This window comes from Zonotrichia leucophrys, chromosome 6 (assembly GCF_028769735.1).
Source record: "Zonotrichia leucophrys gambelii isolate GWCS_2022_RI chromosome 6, RI_Zleu_2.0, whole genome shotgun sequence".
NCBI classification, from domain to species: domain Eukaryota; kingdom Metazoa; phylum Chordata; class Aves; order Passeriformes; family Passerellidae; genus Zonotrichia; species Zonotrichia leucophrys.
This window is the reverse complement of record NC_088176.1, coordinates 3,455,387-3,468,942: the sequence shown is the minus strand read 5'-3', so window position 1 is coordinate 3,468,942 and position 13,556 is coordinate 3,455,387. Positions and strand designations below refer to the sequence as shown.

The window sequence follows — 13,556 nt, the reverse complement described above, 5'->3', positions numbered from 1 at the left end:
AGCAGCTCTGATACTGGAGTTTCCCTGATAACTGGAGTTTCTCTTCCCAGGTGAAGAGTTAAATTTGCAGAGCCAATTTTCTGCTGCTCCCTGATGTCTCCAGGTGCAGCACTGATCTGAACTAACCAGTTTAGTGTGGGCTGAGGGTCTGGCTCAGGGCACAGGGGCCACAGAGCTGCTGCTGCAGCCCTGACAGTGATAAATAAGCATCTCCTGAGGAGCATTTGATGGACACAGGACCACTGTCTGAGCTGCATCATGTTAAAAATGGCTCATATTGTTCATGTGCTCTATGCTCTGATCCTTTTGGGTGGCTTTTCTTCTCCTAACATCACCCTGTGTGCCCATAAGGACCAGGAAGGACCACCCTGGCTTTCAGAGGCATCCTGTGCTAAGCCACTCCATTCCCTGCCAGCAAGGTGGGCACCAAAGGCAGTGCAGGAGTGTCACATTCACAGTGCCATGGCCAGTTTGGGCTGGGAAATGCTGTGCACTTCCAGGCCCTGGTGCTCAGCCACTGAAAGGAGTCCTGCTTTATGGATGAGAGTGTTTCCCAAGGCTGTAGTTGATTTTTCACAAGCAAGTTTGTGCACTGGCCAGCAGTGCTGACAGCTCCATGTTCAGCTGCAGTATATAATTTTCTGTCATTTTGATTTATGCTCTTCTCTGTAACCAGAGCCCCATATGAGAAAAAATATCGGAAGGAGTCTGTCCTAAAGTTAGCTCAATGCTAACTTCCTCAACTGACCTAGCAAATTAAAGATATTTTTAGATTTTATTATTATTATTATTTATTTCTGGAATGTGAAAGAAGAAAGTATTAAAAGGTGTAACCTTCACTGTCAGTGCTGTGACCTGCAGTTCCACGGGGTTCTTGTCACTGAGAGAGAAGCTGAGCTGGACCCATGAGACCAAAATCTGCTGTTGACTCAAGCTTGCACCTGCACCCAGTGCCCTTGTCCACCCATCAAAGCAATGCCCAGGACATCAGGGCAGAGCTCCAGGGCTCTGCTTCCCCTCAGGGCTTCTTAAAACTCCCTGTGGCTGGTGTTTCTCTTAGGAAAAAGCCCAAATTCCCCAGGGAAGAGGCTGGTGTAGAGACATGGTCTCTGCTCCCTCTGGACAGCAGAATAAGGACTCATCCTGCATTTGGGTTTGCCCAGAGGTTTTATGGCACTGCTCTCTCTTTTGCCTCACTTCTGGCACCCAGATTTGGGCTCCTGAGTTGTTGTGCTGCATTTGGAGCTTTGTTTCTTGGCATTAGAGTTTGGGGGTTATTGCTTGCAGTTCCCTTTCTTTGGATGCTTCAAGAGCAGCCCTGAGCCAGAGGGGGAGCAAACCCATCCCTTGGCTGGTTTTGTGAGCCACAAAATGCCTGTGAGACAAAGGAAGGGGCCACATGAAACGGGGATTGTGGTGGCACTGACAGGGACAAAAGCCCCACACACAGCCCTAGCAAAAGGCAGCAGAGCAGGGAAGTGTGTTTAATCCAGCTCTCTGCCTTCCTGCAGAGTTTAGACAACTTTATTTATTGTGTTTTAATATTGACTTCAGTGGAGCCAGGAGTGTGATGTGATCCCATGGTATTTGGGCAAATGGGTAAAAAAAAAAAATTAAAAAATATTTTTTTTAATATAATATATATAATTTATATATATATATAATATTTATATATATTAATATATATAATTTATATATTTATATAAATAATATATAATAAATATATATTTATATTATATTTATAAATATGATATATTTATAAATATATTTTATATAAACATATAATAAATATATTTTTTATATTTATATTTATTTTACATACACACACCCCCTTTTCACAGGACACATTAAGTGTGTACAGGACTTTTCCTTGATGACTGGCATTTAGCAGCTGAGTTACAGATGGATTTCTGTGTAGTCAGCACAGATATTAATCACAAAATCCTTTTAATAGATCAAAGAGTGCTGTGTAATTGAAAATTTCTTGTAGAAGCGTTCGTTTCAAGCAGTTCTTAGAATTTTCTCCTAATGTGTAATCTAGGAAAAGAACATTTTTCAGGGTGTAAAATGCAAAGAGAAGTTTTGTTCGTTGCTTTATTTAGTTCTCCGCTCAAATTAGGGATTAGTGACAAGAAATTGATATTTTACAGTATGCCCAGAGTTATTTTTGTGTTCATCAAAGCCACTTGGTTAAATCAGGAGTGAGCAGTAATTACCACTGAAGGGATGGGTACACACTGGATTTTTACTTGCTTTATGTGTGAAGGCTTTTCTCCATCAGCAAACACTTTTTCAGCTGAGAAAAACCTAAAAAAATCATAATAATTATTCTGATTGCTCCCTAGCCCTGTAACAAGATGGAATTGGGATATTTAAAGAAAAACCCATCCACTCTTTAAATAAGATGCAGAGTCTGTTTCATGGAGCCTGGTGCTGGGCATGGCTTTGCAGGTGACACAAGGAAAGGTGAATATCGGCTGAAAATACAAAAATATTTCATTTTTCCTAGTTCATAGCCCAATTTTGCAGCAAGCAGAGCCTCAAGCACACACTGTGGGCTTCCAAAAGTGGCAATGCCTTTGTGAGGAGCAGGGCTGAGAAAAGAGCAGGAAGGAAACAGCCCTGGGGAGCTTCAGTGCTGGGACAGAAGTAGTGATTTGGTGCTTGTACAGACAAGTGCTCACCAAATCCTGCACATCATTAATAATAATAATAATCATCATCTCTGTGCCTCCCCTGCATCCGGTGGGAAATGCATCTTCCCCACAGAGAGGCTGTGCTAAATAAAGGTTTGCCCTTCCCAGGGAGCAGGAGAGGTGGGAGGTGGACATTTGGGCTCCCATCTCTCTCCCAGAGGAAGGTCATTAAGTGTATAAAGTACATATGTTTTCCCTTCAGCAGCTGTTGGGTTTCTCAGCCCAAGAGCCACAACAGGACCACGAGGTTTGGAAAATTTCTGCCTCCCACATCTGCCCCCTCCTCAGCAGCAGTGCTGCTAAATCAGCAAAATGGGATTGTGCAGCTGTGCCTCGTTAGGCCAGCACTGCTAATTAAGTATTGGCAAAAAATGGCTTCAATTTACTCTGCTTTGGGGTGCTGACTTGGTGGAGGGTGAGGCTGAACCTTCCTCTGGTGGTGTTTCAAACCAGCACTGCTGGGTTTGCAAGGGATGGTGGTCCTGCAAAATTAAACCCTGGCAGAACCTTCTTTTTCACTGAAGTGGTGTGAAGACTTTCTGTGTCTCTAGGTTGAAAGGGAATAGTTCTTTTCTCTGCCTATTTCTAGATAAAAACTGTGGGAGAATAATTATTTGTAATTTTGTAGGGTCCCAGGCTTGCAGGGAAGTGTCCTTACAGCAATCCCTGCCTGGTGCTGCTGTGGCCTGGATGAAGAAGTGCCATGTAAAATGCAGTGCATTCGCTTGGATTAGTTAATTAACTAATTGGAAATTCTCTTCCCATTGAGGTTTTGCAAAGTTTTGCCGAGCTCATTTGCACAAAGGACATTGGATCCACCTGGGCATGTGGGAAAGACCTGGGTGTGGGAGAGAGAAAGGGGAAAAACAAACAGAAGAGGGAGGAATGTGAGTGAGGAATGGAGTGGCCAGACGAGCAGGGAAGTTACTCTGCCCTGCCCTGGGCACTGTGAGAGCACCCTGAGTGCTGTGCCCAGCTCTGGGCCCTCAGCTTGGGCAGGACCTTGGGGCACTGAGCACATCCAGAGGGGCTGGAACACAAACCCTGAGAGGAACCCCTGAGGGAGCTGGGGGGGCTCAGCCTGGAGAAAAGGAGACTCAGGGCTGCCCCCATCACTCTCACAGCTCCTGAAAGGTGCCTGTGCTCAGCTGGGGCTGGGCTCTGTCTGCAGCAGCACTGACACAGCCAGAGCACACAGCCCCAAGGGAAATACACGCTGGATAGCAGGAAAAATAGAGTGATAAAGTTCTGGAATGGCTGCCCGGGGAGGTGGTGGAGTCCCCATCCCTGGGTGTGTTTAACAAAGCCTGGATGTGGCACTGGGGGCCAGGGTTGAGTTAAGGGGTTGGGGCTGGGCTGGACTCCATGATCTTGAAGGTCTCTTCCAACCCAGAAATTCTGTGAATTCTGTGAACCTCAGGGGTGCTCCATTGGCTCTGCCTGGGCTCTGTGGGCAGCAGGATGACCAGGGACATGGGGGCTGTTTGGGATCCTGCCCTTGCTCAGCTGTGCCCCTCTGTCTCCTTCCAGGCCGTCTGATGAAAACCACCCCGAGGTGAAGCCTGATGCCTACGTGAACAACCTGGCTGAGGCTGTGGACATCATCCTGCAGGAGATGTAAATCCCAGCAGGAGCAGGGATGAGCCCTCACATGCAGCCCCTCCATGGATCCACTTCATCCTCTCCCACCTCCATCTCACCTGAATGAACCCAGCCCAGCCTTGTTCAGGGTGGTGGGCACTTGCCTTCTGAAATATTTCACATAATGGTACTAAGATGATCTCCTGACCTCCCACCCAAGGGAACACCAAGCCTGCTGTCCTCTGGCAAGTCTTGACTGCCCTGCCCTTGGTGCCTGTGAGGGGCCTCAGCCTCCTCTGGGTGATGCTGGGGGGCTGTTCCCCCTTTTTTATCTTTGCTCACATTGGGGAGGTGGGAAACAGGGAGCCTGGGCACCCCCTCCTGAATGGATTTACCTGTTTAACCCCCATGTCCTGTGCCTTTTGGGGTCCTTGTGTGGAATGGGGGATGTCCTTGGGGGCTGATGGAGGCCACCAAGCTCCTGTGTGTGCCTCAGGTGGCACAAAAGCCCTGGGGAGGGGACAGCCCCACGTGCCCTGGCAAGGCAGGAGCTGTGGTTCTGCCAGGACCAGCCCGTCTGGAGCAGCCCCAGGAGGGGGCACAGGAATCAGTAACACATTAGGGAATAACTGCACCATCCTGTCAGGAATAAACCCTGTCCTTTGGATCTGGCCTGGTTTGTCATTGTGTTCAGTTGGGTCAGCACTGGCAGAGGTGTTTACAGGACCTGAAATGCTTTTCCCTGCCTGGAAGAGCTGGAAAAGGCCATGGCACTGATGGTCTCTGCCTCCCCTCTGTGTGGGGGGCTTTGTGAGCAGCCTGTGTGGGAGGGGGTGTGGGTTTCCTGCCTTTCCCCATTAAAACCCTGGATGTGCAGTCCCTGAGCTGTTGGGGCTGAGTCAGACACAGCTCCAGCTGAAAATGGACTTTTTACAAGGGCATGTAGTGATAGAACAAGGGGGAACAGCTTCAAAAGGGCAGGTTTAGATTGGATATTGGGAAGAAATTGCTCCCTGTGAGGGTGGGGAGACCCTGGCACAGTTTGCCCAGAGAAGCTGTGGCTGCTTCATTCCTGGCAGTGCCCAAGGCCAGGTTGGATGGGGCTGGGAGCAGCCTGGGACAGTGGAAGGTGTCCCTGCCCATGGCAGGGGTGGAGTGGGATGAGCTTTAAGGTCCCTTCCAGCCCAAACCATTGAGGGATTCCAGGATTCTGTACTCACTGAACATCCCCTGAGCCTGATCCTGCCCCACGTGCCTGCTGAGAATCTGCTGCTGCAGCTCAGCTCCAGCTCAGCCCCCTCCTGCTGCCAGGACAGGCATGAGATTTGCCTTTTTTTGCTAATCAGAATAAGGATTTCTAAAAGGAGCTGCTCCCTGCCTCCAGGCACTGCAGCCCTTCCCCTGGGATCTTCGTTTCTCCCCCTGTCAGTTTTGCAGTGCAGCTGTTGCAGCATGTGTGGGAACACCTGGCCATGCTGCACCTGGCAAGAGCATGGAAGGGGCTCAAAATGGGTCCAAAAATTAAAATATTAGGGGTTGTTCCATCAAGTCCTCTGCCCACCCTCACTGACACATGGTAGTGTCTGCAAGGGTCACCTTTTAGAGGCAAAAATCCCCTTTTAATCAACATATCAGCAGTTCTGTACCCTCTTGGGCTTTGGGCAAGACTATTTGGGCTTCATCCTGCCCCAGATCTCCAGGGGACCATGGAAATCATGTAATTATGTTTGTGTTACATATATTTAATATACATCCATACTCTCAGGCAGCATGTGCTGGCCACTGCATTGTCACTGCTCTCTGCATCTGCAAGCAGGAGGTACAGGATAATTCCAGCTCTGTTTCCAGCAGTCCCAACAGCTGAAGATGACCCCACTCACTGAAGGACACCAAAATGATGCTGCCTGTTTCTGGAGTGTTGGAACACTTGTTTTTCAGAGCTACCAGCTGGCCCTGGAGCTGCATAGCACCCCTTGGGGACAGCAGGGGAAAGGGGGCTGGGAATTAAGTTCTAATAAAATAAACTACATCTGGGAAAATGACCTTAGTGCAATTTTTTGGGTCTGTTTTTGCATCTTCTGTCCTCTGGGTAGTGGTTCAGCCAAAGTGTATGGTACTGTCAGCATCCACACACATGGAAGATGCTAGAAACCCTGGTCAAACGTTCAGGCTGTGATGGATCACTGAGAATTTCTTTTTTAACCCCTAATTCTTCCCCTTTTTTGTGCTATTATACTAAGCCTATCACTTCAATCTGATTAAGTTTAGGCAGATAAACATCCTGCCATCTGTCATGAAAGTTTTACACTGCCTGCTGGAGGAAGTGCAGCCGTTTTCCTTTTTGGGTTGCAAAGGCTGCAGGGAGATACTGCCCTGTTTCCCCAAGAACTTCTTTAACACCCCCATGTGCCCTTGGCCTGCTGTGGGCTCTGAGTTTAGATTTGAGTTTAGATTTTAAGAGGCAGGATATTATGTTTGTCCTCAAACACAAAGAAGGAGGTGCTACTTGGCACTTCAGTTTGCATTTTGTTGTTTATGTCTTTGCTGTGTTACAGCTCAATTACAGGCTGGGGGGGAGGCATGGGACATGTCCCTTCACCATGGGGAGGGTGCAGTGTGCATATCTGCATGTGAATGTCACAAAATGTCCATTTTCTCATGCAACCTGGGGAGGAGGCATGGGAGATGTCCCTTCACCATGGGGAGGGTGCAGTGTGCATATCTGCATGTGAATATCACAAAATGTCCATTTTCTTGTGCACCCCATGGCTGGGACACCCTTCCTCCACAGACACCCCAAGGGAGGCTCCTGGTTGAAGGCTTTCCTGACCCCCACCCATTTTTTGGGACATCCCTTCCCAGCACTTACAGAGATGTCAAGGAGCTGCAGCCAGCAGAGGAGAGAAGGGGTCTCCATCAAACTCCAGCCCTATCAGACTCCAACCAGTGCCACAACCCTGAGGGTCAGCGATGTCCCCATGTCCCCAACCCCACAGCCACAAGGACAGCACAGAGAGGCCAGACACGGCTTATTGAACCAGGAAGCTTTATTTACACAGTAAAAGTAACAAGCAATTTCCTGAGATTGAGCTGCTCTAGTGCAATCAAGTCATGGGGGGGGCAGGAGCAGCCTCCTGGCCCGCCCGGGGAGGGCACACCTGGGGCAGCCCCTCCCGGGACACGCTCGGCCCGCGGCGCTTGTGCAATTGCCAGCGAGACTTGGCTACTACAGGTCATAGCTTCAGAAGGCTTTGTTTTTATTCTTCTTCCCATCTTTCTGGTTTGTTTTGTGTATTTTTTTTTTTTTTATTTGGCCATCCTCTTCTTTTTCTTTCTCGAACACGGAACCCACACACGCCGCAAAGCACTGCTACAATCCTAGAACATCCTACTGTCAGTCTGTTTGCCTGGGCAGCCAGGAGCTTTAAACAATGCACTTGAAACACAATTTTATTGGCCAAACAGGCTATGCTAGCACGTGGAAAAATTACAATCTATTTTACAAACGCTTCTTTTTGTTGGTTTCTCTTTTTTTCATGTACTCTTTCATAGGACAGGCTCAAAGAGCTACATCTGCAAAACACGCAGCAAAACTCCCGTGTGCCTGCTAAGACTTTCTGTGTTAAAATCCTATTTTTTTTCAGGATGAAGAACCTTTATTGCTGCTGCCACAGCTTTGGTGTCATCCCAAAACAGCTGCTGCCCAGACTGGGTCACACCTTGGACAAGCCACCGAGTCCCTTCACAATAATGAACCTATTTTAGCTACCTAGCAAGGAATAACATCCCTTGTCTGCATATTCCTTTAGTATCACATTCTGGCAGCCAGCAGGGGTTTGCTGGGGGTTTGGGGGGCTCCCAAAACATCTCATAGGTGAAATCCTTTACAAACCAAGAGCAAGACCCCCAGGGGATGCCCTGCTCTCCCACTGCCTAGGGGACAGATCTCCTGACACCAGGGGAGCAACGCCACTTCTGACTTTACAATCAACAGGATGTCCCCTGAATCTGAGGCACATACTATATTATATTTAATATTTTTTATTACTTTATTTATATATATATTTATATATATATAAATCCACAAATGTTTTACCTCTACAGAGAGAGAGAGAGAGACAAAAAAAAAAGTAAAAAGTAAGGCTTTCTTAAACTGAGAATAAGTACATGAAATCATACAAACCCAACAAGAAATACCCAACAGAACACCACTGTGGCCTCAAAACTGTCGCTAACTGTAGTCTGTGCCTACGCCAACGTGCCCAGTCTAAGGCCATGACTCATTGGAGAAGCATTTTTAGTAAGGCAAACGGGTTGTGCTGAATGTAAACTGAATGCTACGGCTACGTCCAGGACAGCTGCGCCGTGGCCCGGCGGCCACCAGGTCCAGGACAGCTGGGCCGTGGTCCCTTGGCCACCTTCCCACTCTGGGGATTAGCGTGGCACCAGGAGCAGCCCTTGGAAAGAAAACAGAAGCCCTTAGGAATTCCAGCCCTGGGGATGCCCAGGTGAGAGCCCAGGTGGTGGCTGGATGTGGGTTTGGGTGGATTTGCCCTTTGTTGCTCAGCTGAGGAGGTGCCTGTGGCCAGCAGGAGCTGTGTGCCCCCAGACCAGGACCTGTCAGTGGTGGGGAGGGAGGGATGGAGGGAGCATCAGGAAGACTCAAAGCCAAGAACTTTGCTGTGAGGGTGCCACTGCAGGGGCACAGACAGAGGGGCAGCAGCCTGGGAAAACACTGGCGTGGCTGGACCCTCCATAACAGGAGGGAGAAAAATTAACCCAGGATATATTTTTTTCTAAGTGATGCATAAAGTGACACTTTAAAAGAGCTGGAGGGTTCTCCAAAATGAAAAGACATCCCTGTCATCCCCTCCCTGGATATCTGGGGCTTGTCCTGCTTGCCTGGAGGATGTGGACACAGCCACAGCCACCAGCAAAACCTCAGCAGTGCCAGGACAGGGGTAACAACCAATGGGTTCCACTGTGATGGGAGATGCCACACACATCCCAAACCACTGTGGAAAAAAGTGCACCAACAAAACCAGAAATGATGAATGAAACCTGTACCAGCAGCTCTCAGCCTTTCTGAGTTATGGACCCTCAAGGCATTGCCAGTGGGGCTGCTGAACCCCATTTAAAATGTCCTGTCTTCAGCTGCTCTTGGTATCAATGATTTTTTTCCTTTCTCAGGTTTGCAAAGCTCAGGAAGTGACCCCTGAGCTTGAACGAACCAGCAGAAGGAATCCAGAAGATGCTGGAAGATATTTGTACAGCTTTCCTAGAGCTTTCAACAAACAAACAAATAATAAAAAAAAAACAACCCACCAGAGGGAGAAAAAAGAAATATGTGTCCTTCTAAACCTGTTAGCAAGTGGACAGCTTATTTTTAGCAAAGAGAATTCATATCGTACAAACATAATGGTCACCACTTTATCTGTGCTTTAAAAAGGCACAGGAAGAGGAAAAGCTTTCAGTGCTGCTACCTGGATTTTCAGCCTTTTGCCAGCTGACTTTGTCAAGTAACCCCTCCACGACGTGCCTTGGGCAGGCAGCCCTTCACAGTAAAGCCAAAAAAGAAGAGGGTGGCAGCCATGCCCTGGGTAACAAAGTGGGCATAGCTGCTGGTAAATGGGTAAACAGCCCAGCCCTGCTCAAAACAGGGTGTTGGGAACCCAAATGAGGGTGGCACAGAGCCTGAGTAGGGTTTTTCCCCCAAAAGAGTTGAGAGAGGGGGACTGGGAAGGAAAAAAATAGGGAAGGAAGGCATTTGAGCATCCCTGTTCAGCGCCCAGCAAGCGCTGCTGCGGATGCCGCCCCACATGGGCCAGGGATCTGTTTAATTCCTCATCAGGAAAAGGAAAACTAAAAATAAAGGAGTAAAAATCCAGCTCTTGCCATTATTAAATTTAAGCAAAAACACTTCACTTGTGATTTCCTCCTCACGGCACTGCCAGGGACATGAGGAGTGAGGGGGTGCTGGGGCCACAGGGGATGTGGCCGGAGAAAAGGAACTGTGGCCACCCCAGTGCCACCAGCCAGTGCTCGCTTTGCAAATCTCAATATTCTGCTTTCTCCCCCTTTCTCCAGTCCTGGGATGGTGGTTTCTCCTTTCTGAACTAGCACAGGTGGGATCTGTGGGAGCATGGCCAGCTCCATCAGCTCCACCCCTATCCTGGCAAAAGCCATTTTCTCATGGATTCTGAGTTTTTGGCGATCCCTGTGCCTGGTTTCCCTGTGGGACAGGCACTTTCCTCGGCCTGGCTGATCTCTGGCTACAGTAGTTACAAAGAATTTCAAGATTTACACACGCATGCACACGAATTCCTCTAAATACCTGATGAAATTTTGGCAAAGCTGCTTGGTCCCCTCCAGCTGGCAGGAGGGGAGCAGTGACAGGATCCCACAAACTCGCCGCCAGCCAGGAGCCCTCCCTGGCCCTGCTGGCAGCCCTCAGAGCCCAGGGCGGGCAGAGCTGCTCCCTCCTCAGTTGTTCTCGATCTGCTCGATGTCTAGCTCGCCATCCAGCTGGAAGAGGCTCTCGGTGCTCCTCCAGGCTGCCCTGTGCTCCTCCTTGGCGGTGCCCTCCTCCTCCTCCTCACAGGACAGGTCGTCCCTGCTGGCCCGGTGCTCACAGGGCCGGGACCGGGGTGGCTCCGGGACCGGGGTGCAGGCGGGGGTCCGGCCCGGCATCACCTCCGGAGCCGCCGGCCATGCCTGAGGGCCCGGCAGCCGCTGGGAGCCGTCCTCGGCCGTGCTGCTGAGGCAGGTGAGGCTGTTGAAAGTCTGGCGGTTCTGCAGAGGAAGGGGAGAGAGGCAGCTGAGGTGGAGACCGGGATAATCCGGTCCGATAATCCGATGAGCCAGGAGTGTTCATGATCCCAAACCCGAGTTCCCTCAGCCCAACAGAAAACAAGCAGAGCAGCAGGAACACTCAGCAGGTCCCCAGGAGATGGAGAGATGCTGCAACACTCCATCTCCCCATCCATGGCAGGACCTGTGGCCCCCTGCCCTGCAAAGGCAACAGGCTCAAAACCACCCCAGCCTGCTCTGGATCGGCCCCATCACCATCTCCACTCCATGCACTGTCCAGTTCCACATGTAAGGCAGAACAGAGCTCACCAAAAATGAATGAACATTTCCAATAACTCCCCTTATTAACCAAGAAAAACTTCAGCACTTTCTTTCAATAGCTGAAAGCTTATATCCTGCTAAACCCTCCTCTGTGTTGGCTCATGTCTGTTCCTGTTCCCCTCACTAAAGACCAGGCGAGCACAGTTGTCTGTTCCCTGAGTCTCCATGCCTGGTTACCTTGGCCAGAAACCTGATTCAGTTTATGTACTGTCACGCCTTCTAAACAGTTTCAAGCTCTGAGAATGACAAGGAGCATGCAGGCATTCCAAACCCTCTGGAGCAGAGCACGCAGAGCCTCCCAGGGATGCAGCCTGGCCACGAGTGTGCTCACCTGCCAGGGAATGCCTTTAGCCCGGGCTGGTTTTTAAAAGAACAAACTAAACCCTCGTGACTGTGTGCCAATGGAAATAACGAGGCCATGCCAGTGGCAGAGTGTGTGCTCTGAGCAGGAGGAGCCTGAGGAGGATCTCAGCAGCTTGTGGAGCCTCTCACCAAGCCAGTGAGTGGTGGAGCGTTCACTTGTCAGGCATTTGTTCTGGACACATCCCATGGGATAGGCCTGAATGGGAATTCCATAAATCCCTGGGAGGAAGGCAGCCCCTCACTAGCTAGAAATGTTCATCTGTTACCAGTCAGTTTTTCATGACAAGAAAGAGGGGCAGGAGAGTATCCAGAGGGAGGAATGGAGTAAGGGAAGGGTCTGGATCACCGGGAGTAGCTGAGGGAGCCAGGAGAACTTCAGTGCCCAACAGAGCATTGGTGACACAGAGTGACAGGGCTGCTGCCTCTATCTGCTCTGGCTGGCCCAATTCAGGACCAAACACACAGCCTGAGACGCAACCTTGTTCCAAAACATCCCCACTAGCATTCCCAAGGAATTAGGCACATTTGCTTGAGGGATTTTTCATTCAAATCCAGGTGAGCTGAGAGAAACTCCAACACAACAAATTACCCCAGGCTGTAAACAAAGGAAGATCACCCATTTACAGAGCCCCTAAAGGAGATACAGGGGCTCTGCATCACACGCCAATCAGTTCTTTACAAATCAAAGGGCCTTGTGCTGAGTTGGACCCATGGACCAGTGGCTTTGGGTGCTCCTCTACCCCATGCACATGGTAAAAAGAGTCATTGCAGAGGCTGCTCTATCTAAACAGAGAAGTTCCTGCTGCCCCAGGAGGAGTTGGCCACTGCCCAAGCTGGGGGAAGCTACATTTCACATGGCCTTCAGTCTCTGAAACCTTCAAAAACCCACAAACCCCAAGCTCGTGTGAAAAAAAGGACATTTGTTCTCTAATTATGCAATTGCACCCAGCCCTCACGTCATCCTGGTCATATTTTTTTTTAATCCCAACCATGCTCTGTCTTCTGGGTGCTGAGCATGCAGCAGCTTCAAGCAGAGAGCTGCACACTGTGGTTAATGGACAACTCATAATTACCACTGCAGAAGGCCCGAGGACATAGTAGAAATATTTTCTAAGCACTTCACAAAATTTGCAAGCTTATTTCCAACAGTGATTTAGGCACTTGAACAGCCTAGGTCTCCTGAAAGTCAACAGCCCTCTCAGAAGTGCAAATCCCTTCTACAAACAGAACTCTGGCACTTTTGGGAATGGTAATTTTTTTCCTTCTTAATTGAGCTCATCTCCTGGATCAGGCCCTTCCCTGGGTTTGGTACCCAGGGGTGGACATGCTGGGCTGCTACAGGTGGATAGAGCATCCTCAGAGGGTGGGAGAGGAGATGAGTGATTCCTGTGGTGGTGGATAAAGGAGGATGAAGACTGGAGAGTAACTCAACACATCCACAGCACATTCTTCCCATCCAAAAGAAAAACATTTCCAAGCTCGGACACATCTTGGGGAGTAGCCATGAAGTTCCTTGACTTTCAGGGAAATTTTGCATTTTATGGGACTTGGGCAACCAGGCCCACAGGCTCATTTTCGCTGCTCAAATCCACACATGCTGCAACCCTTGGAGTCATTCCAGGGAATGCAAGAGGATGGAAAACCCCTTCTGATGGTCCTGGTGCTGCAGCAGCTGCTGGTGGAGGAAGGCCACGTGCAGAGGGTGCTCTCTGGGCAGAGATGCTCCCTCTGAGGCAGGTTTGCCAGCTCAGAAAGCAAGTTTTCACAAGTATTGGCTGCCACAAA

The 13,556-nt window shown here is 49.4% G+C and overlaps 2 protein-coding genes across 3 annotated transcripts in view; one reads left to right on the top strand and one right to left on the bottom strand.

Moving 5' to 3' along the window:
- The window catches only part of LHPP (phospholysine phosphohistidine inorganic pyrophosphate phosphatase), a 72,779-nt gene extending 67,830 nt beyond the window's left edge, over positions 1–4,949 (top strand). The window contains exon 7 of the mRNA XM_064717140.1: positions 4,227–4,949. Coding sequence (XP_064573210.1) covers positions 4,227–4,317 — 91 coding nt within the window. The 3' untranslated portion in view covers positions 4,318–4,949. The remainder of the gene's footprint in view (positions 1–4,226) is intronic.
- Positions 4,950–7,306: 2,357 nt separating this feature from the next.
- The window catches only part of FAM53B (family with sequence similarity 53 member B), a 46,241-nt gene continuing 39,991 nt past the window's right edge, over positions 7,307–13,556 (bottom strand). For both annotated transcript variants that reach the window (XM_064716741.1, XM_064716742.1), the window contains one exon: positions 7,307–11,069. In XM_064716741.1, the coding sequence (XP_064572811.1) occupies positions 10,761–11,069 (309 nt within the window). In that variant the 3' untranslated portion in view covers positions 7,307–10,760. The remainder of the gene's footprint in view (positions 11,070–13,556) is intronic.